General features: G+C 46.7%; 1 protein-coding gene across 1 annotated transcript in view; it reads right to left on the reverse strand.

Annotated features, from left to right (window-relative positions):
• The window catches only part of KCNQ3 (potassium voltage-gated channel subfamily Q member 3), a 298,454-nt gene that overhangs the window by 32,253 nt on the left and 242,230 nt on the right, over window positions 1-23,971 (reverse strand). The window contains exons 4-8 of the mRNA XM_068525522.1: window positions 20,151-20,323; window positions 15,142-15,297; window positions 13,623-13,733; window positions 11,786-11,881; window positions 10,753-10,847 (exon numbers count right to left, since the gene is read on the reverse strand). Of these exons, the coding sequence (XP_068381623.1) occupies window positions 10,753-10,847; window positions 11,786-11,881; window positions 13,623-13,733; window positions 15,142-15,297; window positions 20,151-20,323 (631 nt within the window). The remainder of the gene's footprint in view (window positions 1-10,752; window positions 10,848-11,785; window positions 11,882-13,622; window positions 13,734-15,141; window positions 15,298-20,150; window positions 20,324-23,971) is intronic.

Consider the following 23,971-nt stretch of genomic DNA (forward strand, 5'->3'; position numbering starts at 1 on the left):
CTGTCACTAACAGTGGCTTCCCAGGACTGTGCTTTGGGAGTTTAGTGTCTTCCTTGCCCTCTTCTCTCCTCTGTGCCATAAACCCACTGCTTCCTTCCAGCACAGATTCAACCAGCAGAGACTAAACACCTAGGATGGGTCAGGTACTTTCGCACATTTTATTCAGTTTGACCTTCACAACAACAATCTTCAGAAGGGCTATTATTATCTCAACAAAACTTGCCTCATCTTACTTTTATCCAATTTTCTCCCAAAAAACTCTTTCTTTTCAGAGATATAATGGGCTTTGGCATAAGACCTGGGTTCCAATCTTTGCTCCATTGCTTACTAGCTGGGTGACATTAGACAAGCTGATTAATCTCACTGATGTTCTGATTCTTCACCTATAAGCTTGGGGTTATGAAAAATGGAGTTACCCATTCTACTTATCTCCCAGGACATTCTAAAGATTAAATGAGATAGCCTGTATGAAAACAGATCCATTGTTATTTGGCCATAGCAAAGGGTTACTGCATATAGTTCCCCTTCTCCATTTCTAAGCACTCAAATAACCTTGACCCTGGTCATAAAAAGAACAAGTTCTGGTTCTACAATAAATTAACTGGGTCTTCTTGGTCAAGTAACTTCTGTTTCTTGGGCCTAAGTCTCAGCTCCATTTTAGTTCTATTATCTAATGATTCCAAAGCTGCACTGTCCAATGGTAGCCACTAATCAATCACATATGGCTATTTAAATTAAAATTAAAGAAAATTAACAATTCAATTCCTCAGTTGCACTAGTAATAGATGCTCAACAGCCACATGTAACTAGTGGTTACCATATAGGGCAGTGCAGCTATAGACAATTCTACTATCACTTTTAGGGAACAAATCTGTGTGCATGTTTTTTTGTTGGTGGTAAGTAACACCTGGTTTTTAATGTCTGCTCTCTTCTCTGCTTGTGCATGAGGATGTACAATCTACCATCCCCCCAGCATCTTCCTGTACTTTCTCAGCCTCCTACCACCTACTTCTACCAGGTCTACACAGTTTCCATTGGCCAGCAAATCAGAAGACCTGGGTTTGATCCCAGCTATGCCCAACATGATGTGCGGCCTTGAGCAAGTTCCAGAGCTGCTGGGGGCCTCAGTTTCTTCTCATATAAAATTGGGGTGGGACTTGAAACTCTCCGAGGTTCTTTGCAATTCAAAAGTAATGATTTTATAATTTTAAGTAATCATAAAAGAAAAACAAAAAAGGCAATAATACCATCACTCATCACTGCTAGCCCAAAATATGCATGTATATACATACACATATGTACACATGTGTGTATACATACACACATATACTTGCAAATTAACAAAGAACTACACTTGCTGGAAACTGATATGACACCACTCTTAGAAATGGGCTACACAACTTCATCCTTCAAAATCTTTCGGAGGACTATAAAATGGTTCAGCCACCATGGAAAACAGTCTGGCAGTTTCTCAAAATGTTAAACATAGAGTTACCTATTCCACTCCTAGGTATATACCCAAGAGCATTGAAAACACATATCCACACAACATGTACCTAAATGTTCATGGGCCAAAAAGTGGAAATAACACAAATATGCATCAACTGATGAATGGGTAAATACAATGGGGTATATATGATGGAATATTATTCAGCCATAAAAGGAATAAAGTTCTGATACACAAGACAATATAGATGCAACTTGAAAATATTATGACAGGTGAAAGAAATCATATTATAAGATTTTATTTTTATATGAAATGTCCAGAATAGGCAGAATAGAGAGAGAAAATATTAGTGGTTGCAAGGGCTGGGGGAAAAGAGGGAACCAAGAGTAACTGCTAAAGGGCACAGGGTTTCTTTTGGGGGTAATGAAAATATTCTGGAATTAGATAGTGGCGATCAATGCCCAACTTTGTGAATATACTAAAAACCTACCAAATTGTTACTTTAAAAGGGTACCTTTTATGGTATGTGAAATCCTTTTGTAGTATATGAAATATATCTCAATAAAGTGTTTTTTCAAAAAAGTAAATCAAATAAAAAACTTTTAGGAAGCAGGTGCGGACACACCAGTGTATTATCAGCTACTTTTTTTTTTTTTGCCATTAGACATATGGAGGGTTGGAATATGGGGGCGACATTCTTTTCCCAAGGGATGGCCTTGTTTCAGAATGGTTGCCAAGTGAATTCTCTAGTGGCTTTATACTTTTGTCCTTGAAAAAAAGAAAGAAATGTTCTCTCTTAAAAGCCATTCCCGTATCACGGCTGCTGTCTGCAGCACAATGTATTCCTTGGAGTCTCCGACAGCTAGGACAATGCCTTATTTATAATAAATCAACCCAAAAGAATGGTCCTCTTGCCAAGACCTTGGGATGCAAAGCAAACAGAAATCTTCTTGATTCAGAATTCAATGTGGTTGCACAAGTTCTTGTTTTTGAGTTCAAGGTCACTCTGTTCTCTTCAGGAGAAGCCACCTGCCCATTCTAAGACCCTTGTTATCCCAAGGAAGGCTGATACTACCCCAAACCCAAAATGATTATAGCAACAATCGAATGTTAGAATCAAAAGGAATCACAGAGATCATCTTCTGAGTAAATCTAATTACAAGTAAGAAGACAAAGTTAGTAAACCAAAATTTATCATTCCATTACGGAAGCCTTGCTTCTTCTCATCTCGTTAACTCTCCCACAAGTCATCACTCCCTGAGTTTCTTTCCCTTTGCTTATTCCCTTTCAGGTCCTCCCTCTATCCTCCCTTCCTACTGCTGTTACCTTGGTTTAAGCTCTCATTTCCTCTTCCCCTGAATCCTGCATTCCTTTGTTAGCTGATGTCCTTGTGTAGAATCCTGAGCCTGTCCAATCCATCCTCCCTCCTGTCACTTTCCTGAAACACACATCTGATCATGTCATTCTCTGTCGCCAATAGCTTCTCTTCGCTTTCAAGATCAAGGTCAGAGTCCTTCACAAGTCACTCGTGACCTGCATGGTCTGGTCCAATCCTTAGCATGTACAAGGGGCTCAAAAATATTGGTAGACCGAATGCCTGGACTAGAAAGTGCCACATGCCACTAGACCCTCTTGGGAGTAACAGCACCATAGATGCTGAGATGGGAGAGGTAAGCAGGACCCTGAGGTTCTGGGGCCCTGTGGGTTGTGGTCAGGTTTTGGATCTTGTTCTCTTCATCATGGTTATCCAGTGGAAAGTCTTATGCAGGGAAATGAGTCAGTCATGATGTCATGAATTTTCTTAAATCTTTATGACAGTCCGGTGATGGAAGTGGAGGGAAAATTGAGGCCGAGTTCAGAGTCTGGTCGCAGGTTCCACAATGAGAGTGTGGGAAGGTGGGATGGGGTTGGGGGGAGCCACCCGTCCAGCACTGGGTCATACTATGGTTCATGAACCCAGACACATGGCAGAAACACGCTTCAGAGTAGGGTCCCCACTCCAGGTATGAGTTCTGAGTGTCCCTCTACTTCTTCTTCCAACTCAAGGGTCCTATCCACCCAGCCTTCTATCCACACACTTAAAAATCTGAGCTCTGGACCACAGTGTCTAAAATCTGGCAAGGATTTTGGGCACTTTGCTGATGGTGTCGGTGAGCGCGTTTCCTGCCTGAGCACAACTAGTGGCAAGTCATGGGCACCTCCAGTTTCCTAAGGTGAAAGCTTAGATTATTGAGATTAGGAACCAAGATGGCGGAGTAGAAGGACGTGCTCTCACTCCCTCTTGTGAGAACACCAGAATCACAACTAGCTGCTGGACAATCATTGACAGGAAGACACTGGAACTCACCAAAAATGATACCCCACATCCAAAGACAAAGGAGAAGCCACAATGAGATGGTAGGAGGGGCGCAATCCCAGTAAAATCAAATCCCATAACTGCTGGGTGAGTGACTCACAGACTGGAGAACACTTATACCACAGAAGTCCACCCACTGGAGTGAAGGTTCTGAGCCCCAAGTCAGGCTTCCCAACCTGGGGGTCCGGCAACGGGAGGAGGAATTCCTAGAGAATCAGACTTTGAAGGCAAGTGGGATTTGACTGCAGGACTTCGACAGGACTGGGGGAAACAGAGACTCCACTCTTGGAGGGCACACACAAAGTAGTGTGTGCATCGGGACCCAGGGGAAGGAGCAGTGACCCCAGGGGAGACTGAACCAGAACTACCTGCTAGTGTTGGAGGGTCTCCTGCAGAGGTGGGGGGGCGGGGGGGGGGGAGTTGTGGCTCACCGTGAGGACAAGGACACTGGCAGCAGAAGTTCTGGGAAGTACTCCTTGGCGTGAGCCCTCCCAGAGTCCGCCATTAACCCCACCAAACAGCCCAGGTAGGCTCCATTGTTGGGTTGCCTCAGGCCAAACAACTAACAGGGAGGGAACCCAGCCCCACCCATCAGCTGTCAAGCGGATTAAAGTTTTACTGAGCTCTGCCCACCAGAGCAACAGTCAGCTCTACCCACCACCAGTCCCTCCCATCAGTAAACATGCACAAGCCTCTTAGATAGCCTCATCCACCAGAGGGCAGACAGCAGAAGCAAGAAGAACTACAGTCCTGCAGCCTGTAGAACGAAAACCACATTCACAGAAAGATAGACAAGATGAAAAGGCAGAGGGCTATGTACCAGATGAAGGAACAAGATAAAACCCCAGAAAAACAACTAAATGAAGTGGAGATAGGCAACCTTCCAGAAAAAGAATTCAGAATAATGATAGTGAAGATGATCCAGGACCTCGGAATAAGAATGGAGGCAAAGATCGAGAAGATGCAAGAAATGATTAACAAAGACCTAGAAGAATTACAGAACAAACAAACAGAGATGAACAATACAATAACTGAAATGAAAACTACACTGGAAGGAATCAATAGCAGAATAACTGAGGCAGAAGAACGGATAAGTGACCTGGAAGACAGAATGGTGGAATTCACTGCTGCGGAACAGAATAAAGAAAAAAGAATGAAAAGAAATGAAGACAGCATAAGAGACCTCTGGGACAACATTAAATGCAACAGCATTCGCATTATAGGGGTCCCAGAAGGAGGAGAGAGAGAGAAAGGACCCAAGAAAATAATTGAAGAGATTATAGTTGAAAACTTCCCTAACATGGGAAAGGAAATAGCCACCCAAGTCCAGGAAGTGCAGCGAGTCCCATACAGGATAAACCCAAGGAGAAACACGCCGAGACACATAGCAATCAAACTGGCAAAAATTAAAGACAAAGAAAAATTATTGAAAGCAGCAAGGGAAAAACGACAAATAACATACAAGGGAACTCCCATAAGGTTAACAGCTGATTTCTCAGCAGAAACTCTACAAGCCAGAAGGGAGTGGCATGATATACTTAAAGTGATGAAAGGGAAGAACCTACAACCAAGATTACTCTACCCGGCAAGGATCTCATTCGGATTCGATGGAAAAATCAAAAGCTTTACAGACAAGCAAAAGCTAAGAGAATTCAGCACCACCAAACCAGCTCTTCAACAAATGCTAAAGGAACTTCTCTAAGTGGGAAACACAAGAGACCAAAAGGACCTACAAAAACAAACCCAAAACAATTAAGAAAATGGTCATACGAACATACATATTGATAATTACCTTAAACGTGAATGGATTAAATGCTCCAACCAAAAGACACTGGCTTGCTGAATGGATACAAAAACAAGACCCATCTATATGCTGTCTACAAGAGACCCACTTCAGACCTAGGGACACATACAGACTGAAAGTGAGGGGATGGAAAAAGATATTCCATGCAAATGGAAATCAAAAGAAAGCTGGAGTAGCAATACTCATATGAGATAAAATAGACTTTAAAATAAAGAATGTTACAAGAGACAAGGAAGGACACTACGTAATGATCAAGGGATCAATCCAAGAAGAAGATATAACAATTATAAATATATATGCACCCAACACAGGAGCACCTCAATACATAAGGCAACTGCTAACAGCTATAAAAGAGGAAATCGACAGTAGCACAATAATAGTGGGGGACTTTAACACCTCACTTACACCAATGGACAGATCATCCAAAATGAAAATAAATAAGGAAACAGAAACTTTAAATGACACAACAGACCAGATAGATTTAATTGATATTTATAGGACATTCCATCCAAAAACAGCAGATTACACTTTCTTCTCAAGTGCGCACGGAACATTCTCCAGGATAGATCACACCTTGGGTCACAAATCAAGCCACAGTAAATTTAAGAAAATTGAAATCATATCAAGCACCTTTTCTGACCACAGTGCTATGAGATTAGAAATCAATTACAGGGAAAAAAACGTAAAAAACACAAACACATGGAGGCTACACAACACGTTACTAAATAACCAAGTGATCACTGAAGAAATCAAAGAGGAAATCAAAAAAGACCTAAAGACAAATGACAATGAAAACACGATGATCCAAAACCTACGGGATGCAGCAAAAGCAGTTCTAAGACAGAAGTTTATAGCTATACAAGCCTACCTCAAGAAACAAGAAAAATCTCAAATAAACAATCTAACCTTATACTTAAAGGAACTAGAGAAAGAAGAACAAACAGAACCCAAAGTTAGAAGAAGGAAAGAAATCATAAAGATCAGAGCAGAAATAAATGAAATAGAAACAAAGAAAACTATAGCAAAGATCAATAAAACTAAAAGCTGGTTCTTTGAGAAGATAAACAAAACTGATAAACCATTAGCCAGACTCATCAAGAAAAAGAGGGAGAGGACTCAAATCAATAAAATTAGAAATGAAAAAGGAGAAGTTACAACAGACACCGCAGAAATACAAAGCATACTAAGAGACTACTACAAGCAACTCTATGCCAATAAAATGGACAACCTGGAAGAAATGGACAAATTCTTAGAAAGGTATAACCTTCCAAGACTGAACCAGGAAGAAATAGAAAATATGAACAGACAAATCACAAGTAATGAAATTGAAACTGTGATTAAAAATCTTCCAACATACTAAAGTCCAGGACCAGATGGCTTCACAGGTGAATTCTATCGAACATTTAGAGAAGAGCTAACACCCATCCATCTCAAACTCTTCCAAAAAATTGCAGAGGAAGGAACACTCCCAAACTCATTCTATGAGGCTACCACCACCCTGATACCAAAACCACACAAAGATACTACAAAAAAAGAAAATTACAGGCCAATATCACTGATGAACAGAGATGCAAAAATCCTCAACAAAATACTAGCAAACAGAATCCAACAACACATTAAAAGGATCATACACCACGATCAAGTGGGATTTATCCCAGGGATGCAAGGATTCTTCAATATACGCAAATCAATCAATGTGATACACCATATTAACAAATTGAAGAATAAAAACCATATGATCATCTCAATAGATGCAGAAAAAGCTTTTGACAAAATTCAACACACATTTATGACAAAAACTCTCAGAAAGTGGGCATAGAGGGAACCTACCCCAACATAATAAAGGCCATATATGACAAACCCACAGCAAACATCATTCTCAATGGTGAAAAACTGAAAGCATTTCCTCTAATATCAGGAACAAGACAAGGATATCCACTCTCACCACTATTATTCCACATAGTTTTGGAAGTCCTAGCCACGGCAATCAGAGAAGGAAAAGAAATAAAAGGAATACAAACTGGAAAAGAAGAAGTAAAACTGTCACTGTTTGCAGGTGACATGATACTATACATAGAGAATCCTAAAGATGCCACCAGAAAACTACTAGAGCTAATCAAGGAATCTGGTAAAGTTGCAGGATACAAAATTAAGGCACAGAAATCTCTTGCATTGCTATACACTAATGATGAAAAATCTGAAAGAGAAATTAAGGAAACACTCCCATTTACCATTGCAACAAAAAGAATAAAATACCTAGGAATAAACCTACCTAGGGAGACAAAAGACCTGTATGCAGAAAACTATAAGACACTGATGAAAGAAATTAAAGATGATACCAACAGATGGAGAGCTATACCATGTTCTTGGATTGGAAGAATGAATATTGTGAAAATGACTATACTACCCAAAGCAATCTACAGATTCAGTGTAATCCCTATCAAATTACCAATGGCATTTTTTACGGAACTAGAACAAATCATCTTAAAATTTATACGGAGACACAAAAGACCCTGAATAGCCAAAGCAGTCTTGAGGGAAAAAAACGGAGCTGGAGGAATCAGACTCCCTGATTTCAGACTATACTACAAAGCTACAGTAATCAAGACAATATGGTACTGGCACAAAAACAGAAACAAAGATCAATGGAACAAGATAGAAAGCCCAGAGATAAACCCACGCACCTATGGTCAACTAATCTATGACAAAGGAGGCAAGGATATACAATGGAGAAAAGACAGTCTCTTCAATAAGTGGTGCTGGGAAAACTGGACAGCTACATGTAAAAGAATGAAATTAGAACACTCCCTAACACCATACACAAAAATAAACTCAAAATGGATTAGAGACCTAAATGTAAGACTGGACACTATCAAACTGTTAGAGGAAAACATAGGAAGAACACTCTTTGACATAAATCACAGCAAGATCTTTTTTGATCCACCTCCTTGAGTAATGGAAATAAAAACAAAAATAAACAAATGGGACCTAATGAAACTTCAAAGCTTTTGCACAGCAAAGGAAACCAGAAACAAGATGAAAAGACAGCTCTCAGAATGGGAGAAAATATTTGCAAACGAATCAACGGACAAAGGATTAATCTCCAAAATATATAAACAGCTCATGCAGCGCAATATTAAAGAAACAAAGAACCTAATCCAAAATGGGCAGAAGACCTAAATAGACATTTCTCCAGAGAAGACATATAGATGGCCAAGAAGCACATGAAAAGCTGCTCAACATCACTAATTATTAGAGAAATGCAAATCAAAACTACAATGAGGTATCACCTCACACCAGTTAGAATGGGCATCATCAGAAAATCTACAAACAACAAATGCTGGAGAGGGTGTGGAGAAAAGGGAACCCTCTTGCACTGCTGATGGGAATCTAAAGTGATACAGCCACTATGGAGAACAGTATGGAGGTTCCTTAAAAAACTAAAAATAGAATTACCATATGATCCAGCAATCCCACTATTGGGCATATACCCAGAGAAAACCATAATTCAAAAAGACACATGCACCCCAATGCTCATTGCAGTACTATTTACAATAGCCAGGTCATGGAAGCAACCTAAATGCCCATCGACAGACGAATGGATAAAGAAGAAGTGGTACATATATACAATGGAATATTACTCAGCCATAAAAAGGAACGAAATTGGGTCATTTGTAGAGACGTGGATGGATCTAGAGACTTGTTATACAGCGTGAAGTAAGTCAGAAAGAGAAAAACAAATAGCGTATATTAATGCATATATGTGGAACCTAGAAAATGGTACAGATGAACCGGTTTGCAGGGCAGAAATTGAGACACAGACGTAGAGAACAAACGTATGGACACCAAGGGGGGAAAGAGGCGGGGTGGTGGTGGTGTGATGAATTGGGCGATTGGGATTGACATGTGTACACTGATGTGTATAAAATTGATGACTAATAAGGACCTGCTGTATAAAAAAATAAATAAAATAAAACTCAAAAATTAAAAAAAAAAAAAAATCTGGCAGGGTGCGGTCTATTTTTAGAAGCCCACGTAGTGAAAAGAACATGGGCTTTGGAGGCCTCTAGATGTGGCTGACACTGGCCAAAATGACCAAAGTTCCTGACCCGCAGTTGGCTCATCCGTGAGAGGAGCCTGGTGGTACCGACCACCCAGCCTGTCTCCAAGGATGCACCATGGGCCACTGTGTCAGAATCAACAGGGGCGCCTGTGTGAGGTGCTTTAGCTACTCTAACGCCATTGAAACTGCTAAAGGTGGATGCAGGATCTGGTGTTTACAGTCCCCCACTGATTTTAACGCACCTTAACATTTGAGAACCTCTGACTTATTTCGTAGGATGCCTGTGAGAATTAAATGAAATGTGAACTTGGATCCCAGGAACCTATTGGACATCCAATAAGTATTCATTACCCTCTCCCTTTTCATAGGTGCTGGCCAGGGACTTCCCTGGCAGTCCAGTGATTTGGACTCTGCGCTTCCACTGCAGGGGGCACAGGTTCGATCCCTGGTCGGGGAACTAAGACCCCACAAGCTGTGTGGCGTGGCCAAAAGAAAATTAAAAAAAACCAATAAAAAAAATAACTTAGGTGCTGGCCATAGGAAGAGGTTTTAATTTTATTTTCCTGAAGGCTTTCGTTTAATCTCCCACCTCTGAGAACACAAAACAACATCTCTGGGTCCCCAGCTGCTTCCTCCCCGTGCCCTTTACCCCTGTCCAGAGTGGTCTCGGGGTGCAGGCTATGCGCAGGTGCTGGGGCCTCCAGGACCGCCAGGGTGGCCCACTGCACTGGCTGCTCACTTCCTCAGCCACTAATCCTGCTCCAACATTGGCCCGACCTCCCCTTTCAGCCACTCCACACTGTCTAGCTGGAAACGCTGGGTGACACCCTGGGGTCATCTGGGGAGCTTTAAAAAATACTGATGCCTGGGCTGCAACCCTGGGGATTCTGACTGAATCAGCCCGGGTATGGTCTGGGCATTGGGATATTTTAAGCTCTAATGACTCTAACTTGCAGCCCAGATTGGGAACCACTGCCCTGAAGGACGCCCTCCGGGAAACCGTGAAGGCCACAGGCACAAATACAGACCCACGGGAGGGATGGTCAGTCACGCTCTGAGCATTCAGATGAGTGGCCACTTGCCTGAAGAACGGAAAAGAGACGACTGATTCATAGAACCTCCATGTCGCCACGAGATCAATCCTGTTGGGGCTGGTAGCATAGTACCTCCAGGCGGCCTGCGGAGGAGAAAAGAGGGGCAGGAATGACCTGGTGTCACCCGAGACTTTCACATGGAATCCCACAACACTAAAACAGAAAGCCCTTGACACCTAAGAGTAAAACGTGCAGTGAGGTCATATCCAGGGAAGCCGGATTCTTGGCTTTCTGTAGCTCCTATGGGAAGAAAACCTTCCTTGACCCCATCATCTCGGAGCTATAATTGATGGTGTGGGGTGTGGAGAGGTGAACTACAGTGGACGGGGGACGCGGGTGCTGGGTAGAAGATCCCTGAAAGGAGCAGGGATTACTCTCTTTGCAAGATTCCTTGAGATTTCTCCAACAGGTAGGAAGACAAACAGTCTTCTGTTCCACTTCTGTGCATTTCCCAGTACAAGAGACAGCCCGGGAGATGAGTTTTTGATTCTAATATACTAGGTCTTCTGTATACCATGATGGTTTGGGGTTTGCGAAGATAGAGCAGGCTCTTAGAGATCAGCACTGGCCTAGAAACTACAGTATGGAGGGTAACATCATGTACCATCCTGTATCTGACCCACAGAGACACCCGCTCCAACTGGACATGAGTTCACGAGTGGGTGGTCACGCAGACACTCAGTCCCAGGCAGCTAGAGCCAGAACGCTCTCTCTTTTCCTATTCTCTGCGCTCCCAGTGGCCCATAAAACCACAAAGCAGGAACTTTCTCTGAAGTGAAAGAGGGATCCCTCTGCCTCTCCCACCATCTCTCACTCTAGTCCCCAACCCCCAGCCCACGGTTGGGGGAGAGATAAGGATGGAGAGCTGGCAGGAGACCAACACCCACTGCTGCCTGGCTGCCTATAGACACACACACAGAGACAGACACACACACAGAGACAGACAGACATACAGACACACAAGCAGAGGCAGCTACCCGGGATCTGAGTCCCATTCCAGTTCATCCCCAGGCAGACAGACCTGGATGAGCTCAGCAGCGGGCTTCCTCCTTTTCTCAAAGTGCTTCTGACGGTGCTGTTCCTGCACCTTGAGCGCCAGCCCGGACCCCAGGATGCCCTGAAGGGAGAGGTCAGGCCCTGAAGTCAGCCCCACCCAGACTCTCCCAGAGCACCCCCCACCCCCCCCACCCCCACCCCCCCCCCCCGACTCCCAGGAGCAGGACGACACTGAGCCAAGGGGAGGGGGAAAGATCCCTTCTTTCTCCTCCAGGGAGTAGGAGCTGGGTTAAGTGGAGCCTTGAAGCCAGGGCTTCCTGACTCTGCCACTTCCCAGCGGTGAGACCCTGGGCCAGCCTCCTCTCTGCTGCATCTCACTTTCTTCCACACGGAAGTAGGATAAAGGTACCTACCTCATAATTCTGTTAGGAAAAAAAGTGAGATAATGTAATAGGAACTGCTTAGTAAGGAGTAGGATGCAGAATAGATTCCCAGTTACTAGTAAGGGAATTTAAAAAATATTTTAGTTGCTTGAATTGTCACTTGAGGCTTTTACTCTGGCTGGAATCTCTCTGAATTGTGATCTGTTTTGATACCCAGGTCGGACTCTCATGTGAATTACACAGGTAGGAACACACCCTTTTCAAGTCAAGAGAGAATTCAGAGACCAAGTCGCACCCTCACTGCCCCTCACCTGTTATAGATAAGGAAACTGAGAATCAGAAAGGCCATATGCCCAAGGTCAAACAGCTTAGAAAAAAAATAGACCAGGTAGGGCTGCAGTGGACAAAAAACATTAGCAACCAAAGGATGGGAGGTGAAGGGCAGGGAAGAGGGTTTGTTACACAAGAAGGTTCTCTTCAAGATTTGTGATTAAGAGCCAGGCTTGGAATGAGCAGACCTGGGTCCCTGGCTCCACAGCCCAAAAGCCCTGTGACTGTGGAAACTTCACTAACCCAATTAAGCCTCGGTCTTCTCATCTGGAAAATGGAGATAAAAGTAGTGCCAAACTCCTAATGTCACGAAGATTAAGTGAGATGGTGTAGGTAAAGCATTTGGCATGAATCTAGTACACAGTATGTTCAACAAGTGCTATCTATTATTATTGCTGTTATTACACTGATGGGCACTGGGCTTTGGGGAAGTCACTCTATCAGGGGTCAAAACTTATTCTTGAGAGAAATGCATTTTTTATATAAACCAGTAGATGACAGGGCAAGGGAAGGGAACTCACATATACAAAGGACCCGCTATGTGCAAGGAATACGTGGGTGAAAGACATAATCTCAGCTCCCCAGGAGCTCACAGTCTTCTGGGCAGGCAGATTTGGAAATGTGCAATCCCAGCACGGGGTCTGAAATGCCTTTACAGAGCTATGCCCAGAGGAGGGAAGGACTAACTCAGCCTAAAGAAGGCAGCATTGAAACTGGGTCTTGAGGATAAATAACAAGGTCCTACTGTACAGCACAGGGAACTATATTCAATATCCTGTGATAAACCATAAGGAAAAGAATATTAAAAAAAAGAATGTCTCTCTGTGTATAATTATGAGTCACTTTGCTGTACAGCAGAGATGGGCACAGCATTGCAAACCAACTATACTTCAATTAAAAAAAATTAAAAAAAAAAAAGAAACTGGGTCTTGAAAGGGGAGTAGGTGTTTGGGGGGATCACTCCTGGCGAAGGGATCAGCACAGCCTATGGCAGAGAGACGGGAAACCATGCTATGGGGATGGTTATTGAGTTGATAGAGCTGGAATTCAAGATACGAGACGATGGAAGATGAGGCTGGAAAGCAGAGCTGGGGCCACGCGGTGAGGGATCCTGCCCGTCACGCTAGGGAGAACACCCGAGATACTCACCGCTGGAAGGGCAAAAAAGGAGACGCCAATTAAGGAAAAGGTGGCTGCAATCAGACGGCCCTCCCACGTTTTGGGCGTCTTGTCTCCGTAGCCAATGGTGGCCAGTGTGATCTGAAGAGAGAAGAGTTCAGACACGCGGCTTCCCAGGGAGAGGAAATTAACTGATGTATCAGCTGAGCTTCACCTATAAGCCTTTGTACTGACCGGGGTGCTGTTCCCGTTTAGAATAAGATTCCCACTGGAGGGCTTCCCTGGTGGCGCAGTGGTTGAGAATCTGCCTGCTAATGCAGGGGACACGGGTTCGAGCCCTGGTCTGGGAAGATCCCACGTGCCGCGGAGCAACTGGGCCCGTGAGCCACAACTACTGAGCCTGCGCATCTGGAGCCTGTGCTCCGCAACAAGAGAGGCCGCGATAGTGAGAGGCCCGTGCACCGCGATGAAGAGTGGCTCCCACTTGCCGCAACTAGAGGAAGCCCTCGCACAGATACGAAGACCCAACGCAGCCAAAAAAATAAAATAATAATAATTAAAAGTGCTAATAATTAAAAAAAAAAAAAAAAAGGATTCCCACGGGAGAGAAGGTGTTAAGTACCAGCAAATTTATATGGGAGCCTTGAGACCACACCTGTTTCTAAGTTAAGGATTTCCTCCCTATGGTCAATCAGTCAACAAATATTTCAATAATTGCAAACATGTGTATGTGACATACATTCATGTGTATTTTTGCCTATGTGTGATTTTGTGTATAGCCATGATTCTAAATATATGTGCTCTTGTGGGTGTATTCATATGTATTGTGTGTATATGTGTGCATGGCTAAGGTCTGTGTCCGTGTCTGTCCTGGTATGAGTTGAATATTCCTGTGTGCGTTTACATGTGTAGGTTATCAGTGCGCATGTACTTTATGAACATGGAAGGCAGGCTTTCGGAGCAGTTAAGAGTGTGGCTTCTAGAACCCAAATGCCTGAGTTCAAATCCCAAGTCAACCACTAACTGGCTCAGAGATCGTCCTGGAATTAGTTACTCAACTTCATGCCGCAGTTTCCCCATTTTTAAAAGCGGGCTGATAATAAGAGTTATTTCAGCTTAAAATAGATTTATAAATGTAAAGTGCTTAGAGCAATGCTTTAGTACCACATGTCCTGTGGGTGTGGGGCTGTGTGTCTCTAGGTGTGTTTGAGGGTCTGGGTACACACATCTACATCTGCCACTGTGTCTGTTTACACAGCATGGCCTGGCTGATGACAGCCTACGACGAATGAGGTGAGGTCCCTGAGTGACCGTAGGACCAGACTGTTTAGAGCTCTGACTTCCTATAAACACTGTGGAAAAGCCCCTTCCAAGGGCCTACCCTGCAGGGGGCGTCTCCCAGGGGCAGGTTCAGAACTGGAGGAGGCCTCCTCTCCCCTGTGGCTGCAGAATGCAGTTGCGTGACGGAGCGCATCCCTGCCACGCCCTCCATCTCTCTCTGTCCCTAACAGCCAATCCCCACTGGGCAGCCTTCAAGGTGGGGACTCACCAGACCCCACCAAAGGGCATCCGCATAGGTCTCAAACTCCTCTTTCATCTCTTGTCCTTGGGCATCCACCTCCGGCACATCTTTCTCAACCAGGTAGACGAGAAATGAAGAAAGGATGAGCGTCAGGAACCCGATGTACCAGGCGGTGATGAGCTCCTGGGAGAGCAAGCAGAGACAGGGGAGGGGTCACTGAGTGGAGGCTGGGTGGAGGTTGGAAGCAGACACACTGGAGCTGGAGTCCAGGTGTACCAGCTCTGTGACACGGGCAAGTTACTTACTTTCTCTGGTCCTCATCTCCCATCACTGTAAAATAGGATCAGTAATATGGTCATTATTTTCGTCATTAACGGAACAAGCGTATAGCTCTAGGAGGAGAGGAAGATTTCTGTGATCTCTACATCACAGCTCAAGGGCCTTCCCCTGGAGGCAAGAAGGCAGGAGGGACTGGCCACTGCCTCTGAGACAAGGCTTGGGACTCAGGAGACCCTATCCTATAGCAGGACTGGGCAGAGCAAGGACAAAGCTCAGTTCTGCTGGGACAGTGACGGACAGCAAGGGGGAGCTATCCTGGCAGAGCGGACGGACCTGTGGACGGGGCCCCAGCCCTGCCACTAATTGACTGTGTGACTCTGGGCAAATGACCCCTCCTCCCCAGCCTCAGTTTCTTCATTTTTAAAATGAAGGGACTGGACCAGAGAGTTCCAAAAAGTGCCACAGATACTTCAAATGCAGATAGGTGTTTTTTTATGTGAAGTGGTCACCTACTGATTTAAACCATATTACACGTTAGCATAGATTACACTAAAACCTATTATTTCATGGATATTACTGCATGATAGACTAGGACAAATATGTAAACAGGAGAAAGCTGATTTAAAGGAAAACGTTGAGGAATAGTAAGGATGGTGCAGAGACATGGCAAAGATGGGCAAATCATTGAGGTTTCAAACATCCTGACCATGACAATCCCTGAGGTGCTTTCTATGTCTTTCATTCTACTCCAGTTTCAAGGGTTACTGTGGTTACTGTGGTAGGTTGGGCAGAAGAAAGTCAAAGTCGTGGGCGAACACAGTCTGGAGATTAGGCCCGTCATTCCTGCTGAGTCATCACAGAGAATGAAGCTGTTCGTATCGATAGAGTTCATCTATTTGACCATCTGCGGCCAGTCAGCTGGCTTTATGGGTGAATCGTATCTCGCTGACAGGGCTGCTTTCTGCCTGCTTCTGTGCCTTTGTTCACCTTGGTCCTCTGTCCTCCCTGTCCCTCCCCATGGGACCAACCAGAGAGCACTGAGTCATCTTCAGACTCACGTCATCTCCATTATGAGAGCTTTCCGGATGTTTGCTCCCCCCAACTAGAGCTAGGGTTCATTTCTAGCTTTCTTTCAAGGCCTTCACTATTTTCTAAACAAACTTTAAATCTCTAACACTTTCTTACGCTCATTTGCTTAGAGGCCTGACCTTCCCCACAGCGTCACGTGCACAGTGCACCCGTGTGAGTTTACAGCACAGAGAGGTTAGCTGAGATGCTGCAGGCAATCCAGGCGGCCCTTCCCCCCCATGAGTGTCTGCCCCGCCGGGGGTTCGAGAAGGAGAAGATGAATTGGATCGTCCTTCCCCAGTGGCTGTATGAGCATGACCCTCTTGCTCTGTTAAGTGTGGTTCTAGCGTGCCTAAGCTTTTTCATACCCTCTGGCCCCCAAGTGCAAGTCAGAAGTTTCATCTGGTGCTTAAGCAGAGAAACAGCTGTCCATGCGCACACAGAAGCACTGGCTGTGTGGGATTAAGAGCTGGTATAAAGGTCGTCACTGAGGAGTGAAATGTGTCCCCACTCTGTGCCTTGCAGTCGTCTCAAAGGCTATGCAAGGTAATTCTGCCTGGAGGCAATCTTCGCCAGCAGTTCTATGGCAGAACCTGTGGCTGCTCCCCGACATCCACGGGCTCCTGCCCACGCCTGAGCCCCGCTGCAGTCAGGTGCGGGCTGAGGGCCCGGAGTCCAGCCAATGTGGGGGGGTGAGGGGAGCTACTTCCTGCCTTAAATCCATTCTAGAGGATGCTCTGGGCCCCCCTTCCCTTGCCTTGGTGACTCAAGGCTCATTTCCAAGACAGATGAGGACCACCCAGCCCACATCAGACACTGTGTGAGTGAGAAGACACCCACAGCTTTTGTGCTAAGTCACAGAGACTCCAGGGCCTATTTGTTCTGGAAGCAGAGCCCGGCCGAGCCTAACTTTAGTAAGAGCGTTAACTTTAAAGTCTAACCCTGTGTAACCCTGTATGGGCCCGTCACTCTTCATCTCTGAGTTTCCAGGGGAGTCAAGCATGGAACTTGGCCCAGAGAACACGTTTTCTGAATGAATGAATGAAGAAATGAATTGGTAAGTGCCTGTTCACCAGGCTCAGAGAAGGAACTGGTCTAAGCTCTTGCAGTTAGTGAATGCTGGACTCAAATCCAGGTAAGTGCTTACCTCCTGAACACACTGCCTGCCCCGGAAGTGAAGGCCAGCCCTATAACCGCTCTGCAGCTTCGGCACAGTGAAAGGCTAAAGGCTCGTCTAGTGGGACTGTTGCGGGGAAGGATGGGAAACAGAGCTTGCCAAGCAGTTGTTTTGTCTGCCGTCGGTCTCCTACCACATACATGATTTCGTCTTGAAGTTCTGCCCACCTGGCATCAGTTGTGGGGTCTGGCGGTGGCATGGACCATCTTTTCCCAGGAATGACATAGCAAACATCCAACTGTCATCTATTCTAATCTGAGGGAACACAGGACAAAGACCGTAACCAGACATTTTTAGCCCTGATTTCCACCGGAGCTGTGAATCAGCTCAGCTCCATGGAGACAAGTCCTCTGATAAAAGATAAAATAGAAGGTCGGGTGAAGAAAGAACTCTGAAAAGAAAGCCCTGAGCTCCCCGAGCCTGTGGCCAGAAGTGGCACAGATGGGGAATAAAACATGTATGGCAAGAAACTGCATCCTCCAGTGAGAGACTCCGGGTGTTTTAAATTTGTATTTCATTTTCTTTATATATTTACTTGTACGTTTGTGAAGAAGAGCATGTCTGAAATAATCCATGCTACCGTTAATGAGCACTTATTATTCACCAGGCACTCACATGTACCTTTTCTTATGTGAGCCGCTGGAAGGATTCACATCTTAACCCCTGGGGAAGCTCGTACAAAGACAGAGCAATGTTCTTAAAGTCTTACGGCTGGAAGGGGGCAGAGCTGAAATGTGCACTGAGCTGCTGTCTGACTCCTAAGCTCCTGCTCATTCTACGATGACATGCCGGCACATCTGGGTGTGTCCCTGAGCTGGAAGAACCCAGGAGTTAGCTGTGTGGAGGCATTCTGGGGTTGCCCAAGTGGGGATGGCACGCTGCTATTAACACATATAAGGAAAACTCTGAGCTCCCCAATGGCGACTTGCCCCCAGGATCACTGCCTTGGGTGCAGTTCCCCAGAAGCAGAGCCTGACACAGAGGCTTAGGTGCATGTGATGATTGAGGGTGGGTCTGGGAGAGAGGGAGTGAAAGAAACCAGACAGGGCAGGAGAAAGAGCTCAGCAAGGACGTGGTCTCTGCTGGAGCCTCCTTCAGCCTGATCCCACGGGGAGCTCTGGAGTGTGAACTGCACCACAGGGCTGGTCCCAACGCAAGAAAGGTACTTGTGTCAGCTAGTCACTGGCGGTGTGCTTCCCTGATGTGGGGGAAGGAAGATGAAAACAATATAAGCTCCTGGGCAAGGCAGCGTTCCTGTATGTCTCCAGAGAAGGGAACAGCTGGGAATATTAGCGGCTAACTCTCATAGCAGCTGAGGGCTGAGCACATCCTCCCGGTAAAGGTAGCCTGGTCAGGGCACCAACCGCGTCCATTGTACCCACCAAGCCTGGCACAAGAAGATGCCCTTGTAGTGACAAAGGTAGCTTTGGCTTTATCCCCTGAAGAACACCCATCCCAGGGGTCCTTCACTCCAATTTCTCCTGAACTGGCCTCGGAGTGGTTTTTCCTGCCACTCAGAGGTTTTTCCTTCATTTCTCCAGGGTCCAGCTGAGGAAGGGATGTTAACACAAAGTGCTACCGAAGGTCTGGGCTAACAATAGGAAAGAAACACAGGGAGCACGGCAGAGACAGCTCCAGACACGCTGGACTCTGCCTGCCTGGGTTTCCACACCTGCTCCAGCACGTGGGACTCTGGGAGAGATCCGGCCAAGTCCCACTGATCCCAGCTTCTCATCTCCCTTGGAGAGGCAAGAGCCACCACGACCAGCAGCAAATCACTGAACACAGGCTCTGAAGCCAGCCTGCCTGGGTCTGTGATGGTGGGCAGCTCACTTCCTCTTTCCAGATCTGCTTCTTTAGCACTGAAATGGGGTAAGAACAGTGCCTGACCCCTGGGGCGAGCTCATCTGTACCAAACACTAAGTTCTAGGCACTGTGCTTCTGGCTACATAATAACAATAGCCACTGAACCACATCAATGAACTGGGTGTATTCTAAGTGCTTTTCACCCTGAGGTGAACACATTGTCATCTCCATTTTATAAATGGCAGGAGAGAAGACCCACAGGGGTTACAGGAAATCTCCAAAGTCACATCAGTAGAGTCTGGATTCAAACCAGTCTGCCTGACTCCAGAACCCTTCCCTCCCACCCCATGCTGGTTTGCATTAGCTCATTTCATCCTCTCAACAATCCACAGGTACAGGCATTACCATCCCTGCTTTAGGAATGAGGAAAAACTGAGGTCAAAAAGGGTTGAGTGACTTGGCCAGAGTTGTTCGCATTTGGTGGGGCTGAGACCTGAGCCCAGGTCTACCTGCGTCTGCTGGCTGCAGCGCACCTGTGTGTGCCTCTCCTTCCTGCTCCTCCTCCCCCTCCCCATCATCGTCATCATCATCATCAGTGGTGGCAGGACAACCACCCTCTGGGGACGCTGTCAGGGAGGAGAAGCCACGGATGGGCCTAGGCGGGCAGGAAGCCAGCGCGGTCTGGCCCCTTCGCAGCGACACTCACTTTGCTGTGGGCGCAGATGGCCGAGCCCAGGAGCTTCCAGGTGCCGCCCCTCCGATCCATGCGAAGCATCCGCAGTATCTGCAGGAAGCGCAGGCTCCGCAGGGACGTGGCCAGGACATTGCCCTGGTTTCCCACGGCAACCACCGGCACAGAAGCAATCAGCACGAAGATGTCTGGAGAGAGGACAGAGGGTGGCAGGGGAGAGGGGAATGGAGGTCAGGCCAAGGCATGGGAGCCGTCACAGGCAGTGTCGGTGGCAGACGAACACGCGCTAAACGCTGCTGTGTTAAATCGTGACGTGGACCGCGCAGGATTCGCGTTCTCCTGTGACAGGGGAGGAAACAGGAGCTCTGAGAGTGAATGCCCTCCTAGGGCCACGCGGCCGGATGTGGCCGACTGGGGATTGGATGCAGGAGGCCTGCTGGACTCCAACGCTGACTCTAAATCCCAGGGAAGTGATGCTCTAAGGCCCTCCAGGGGTGGCACTCGGGGGTCCCTCTCCGGCCGAGAAGGGATCTGGGTTGCCCAGGTGGTGGAGGTGAAGCCTGAAGCTCAGACGCTGCTTTACTGTGGGTCTCCCCTGCAAACAGCCCCTGAGACAGGGACGCGGCTGTGGGTGATTTAATGAGAAATGATCTCAGGAAGCAGAAGTGAGGGGAGAGGGGGGCGGGGAAAAGGCCAGTGCAAGGGGTGATGTCAAGGCCGCTGCTGGAGCCTCTGAGCTGTAGGCAGAACACCTCCCACCATTGTCCCTCTGAAAGATGGGAGCTGGGCCATCTGTCCACCAGATCCTGTTCCCTGCTGGCCGAGGGGGTCGTAACCTCCCCACACTCGCGAGCTGCACTGCCTGTGACCTCCCTCCGCTTCAGAGAAGGCCCTGGGGTAGACTGTGGGAAAACATGGGGCCCACCCCAGCAGTGGGGTGCTGCTGTCAGGAGGTGACCTAGAAACGTCTACCAGAGCTGTGACTGGGAGCAGAGGCCGAGGGGATGGGGCGCTTCTGAAAGGGCCAAGCTGGCTCCTGAAGTTAAATGGCTGAGGACGGAAGAAAGAGGGCCCTGGTCTCTTTCTTATTCCCTTCAATGCTCTCCCCTCAGCTCCCGGATCTGTTATCTCCCCACTGTACTGCAGTGGGCTAAGCAGGTAAAAAGGATCCCATCATCAAGTAAATCTGAAAAAAATTCAATTAAACAGGTTTTGCTACTGCAGGACTTCTCAGAGCCTTTAATATGCTAATATGCCCTGTGGCTCTCAATTTTACCAATGAAGTCCAGCCTTTCTCAAAAGATTTTGACCTGTATGAACTGTTTTTGCTTGTTTGTTTTGTTTTTTTTTTGTTTTTTTTGCAAGAGCATCAGGATTCCAAGGAACACATTGTAGGAATGTTTATCCACTGGGCAAAGTCCAAACTTCTGAAAATCCTCTGTGATCCGGCCCTTGGGAACCTTCTAGAAGCATGTGTGGTTTGCTGAGCCCACAGTGTTCTCTCACACCTCTACACCTTTGTTTGTGCTGCCACCCAGCTTGGATCAGGCTCCTTGATCTACACCAGGTACGTCTGCAAAAAAGCTGGCACCCCTTCCACCATGTCAAAGTTATCTCCCAGGTGTGCCTACCCTTTGGGAAAAAGTAGGGCTCAGACACCTGGATACCAATATGTCTATATCCTTGGCCAGGCTTCTCAGTCTGTCTGCGCAAAGATACCCATTTATCACATTTGTAAAAGAGAAAACAAAACCTAGGTGCAGGGTAAATGTGACTTAAGTCAATGACACCCTGACAGGACAGCAAATTCTGGCCCAGAGGGACCCTTCCACACCCAAAATGGCAGGGTCTGAGGCTGCTTCGAGTAAGGAGGCCATGATATGTGTGGACGTGATAACCAGCCTCTTGTCAGACACACAGAGGAAAGCAACATTTCCCACAAGGGCCACGTTACGGGAGAAGTTGAGAGGAGTAGAACAGAAAATGCAGCAACATCAGTAAAGAAGCCAGCAAGGATGGTGGATGCTGAGGTCCAGCCTTGTCTCTCCAGGAAGGCCGGCAGGGGGACGTGATCTGGAGCTCCAGTACAATCCTGGAATAGCGGAGACAGTTCCATGGGGAACGCCCCTGTTCCAGAGGGGCCCGGGCTCCATATGCTACGACATCCTCTAACTTGGCAGGAACCTCTGAATTTGGGCACCGTCGATCACAAAGTCATCTCCCCCACCCCCTGCCATCACACACACACACACACACACACACACACACACACACACACACACACACACACACACACACATACACACTGGATAGGTCACCCCAAAAAGAAGTCAGCTTAAGCCTTGAAAGAAAGACAGGAAAGAGGAAGGGGAAGGAAAGTTGGGGGTTGCCATGGACTGAATGTTTGGGTCCTTTCAAATTCATATGTTGAGTCCTAACCCCCTGTGTAATGGCATTGGGAGGTGGGGTCTTTGGGAGGTGATTAGGTCATGAGGGTGGATCCCCCATGCATGGCATTAGTGCCCTTATGAAAGAGACCCCAGCGTGCTCCCTTGCCCCTTCCATCATGTGAGGACACAGCAAGAAGACAGCTGTCTAGGAACTAGGAAGTGGACCCTCACCAGAACCCAGCCATGCTGGCACCCCCATCTCAGAGGTCCAGCCTTCAGAACTGTGAGAGATAAATTTCTGTTGTTTATAAGCTACCCTGTCTGTGGTACACTGTTATAGCAGCTGGAAAGGACTAAGACACGGTAGATAGACATGGAAAGAGGACAAAGGAAGAGAGAAAAAAAATGTGAAAAAAAATCAGTAACTACGAAGTTCTCCAAAATTGCACGTGTACACGTGTGTGTACACACACCCATCCTACTTGCATTCAAAATTCTGAGCAATAAACAAAACCCTCAGATTTCCAACCTCAGCAGCAAATGGGAAGAAGGGAGAGAGGCTTCAGCCGACAGTGAGGGTGGTACCTGTCCTTTGTGTGAGACAACCTGCAAACGTGGCAACACGGCCCCGGGAGGCACGGAGAGAACTCAGCACCTAGGACAAAGGAGGGGTCCAGCTCTTCCTCCCTGGCTGGGTCATTCGTACCCACAGGGCTGTGTCCAGTCCCGGCAGGTCACTTTTTAAAAGGGGAGTGAGGAATAAGCAGCAGCTCAGAGGAGAGGGTCTATGATGCTAAGAAGATGGGTTATAAGATGGAGTTGAAGCCGCTAAGCACATTCCTCCCAATGAAAGGAGACTGCTGGAGTGGAGAGGAGGAAGAGGATGGCTGAACTCGAATATCTGAAGAGAGTCAGAGGAGTTAAGATGGAATGAATACCCTCGAGAGGTGGTGAGCGCCCCGTGACTGGAGGTATGCAAGTAGAGTCTGGGGGACCACTTAAAGGTTGCTGCAAAGGGGGCTGGAGCATCAGACAGGAGGGCATCTTCGACCAAACGCTTTTGAAGGTCCCTTCCAGCCCTGACATTCTGTGATCCTCTGACTTTAACCATCCCTAGGAAGTCGAAGCTCCAAGACTCCTAACCATCACTGCAGGTAGATTTCGTCCTGTCACTGTATGATTTTAGTAGGATCTTCAGATGGGACATGGTGGGGTGCACCAATAGGTGTGTGTGAGAGCTTCCACCTTCTTTGCTATCAAAATGCCTACACCTGGATGGAGGGGTCTCCATGACACCTCCCCAAAGCAAGGTGGGTCAGGACAAAGCATTATGGTGGCGAGGGGGGTCACAGGTGCTAGATTCTTCCAGACTGGGTGTTAGGATGGAAGAATTACCTCTGCGGTCCTACAGAGGTCATTCTCAACCAGCAATGGTGTCCTGCCTCC

Source organism: Eschrichtius robustus, chromosome 17, assembly GCF_028021215.1.
Source record: "Eschrichtius robustus isolate mEscRob2 chromosome 17, mEscRob2.pri, whole genome shotgun sequence".
In the NCBI taxonomy this organism is placed as follows: Eukaryota; Metazoa; Chordata; class Mammalia; order Artiodactyla; family Eschrichtiidae; genus Eschrichtius; species Eschrichtius robustus.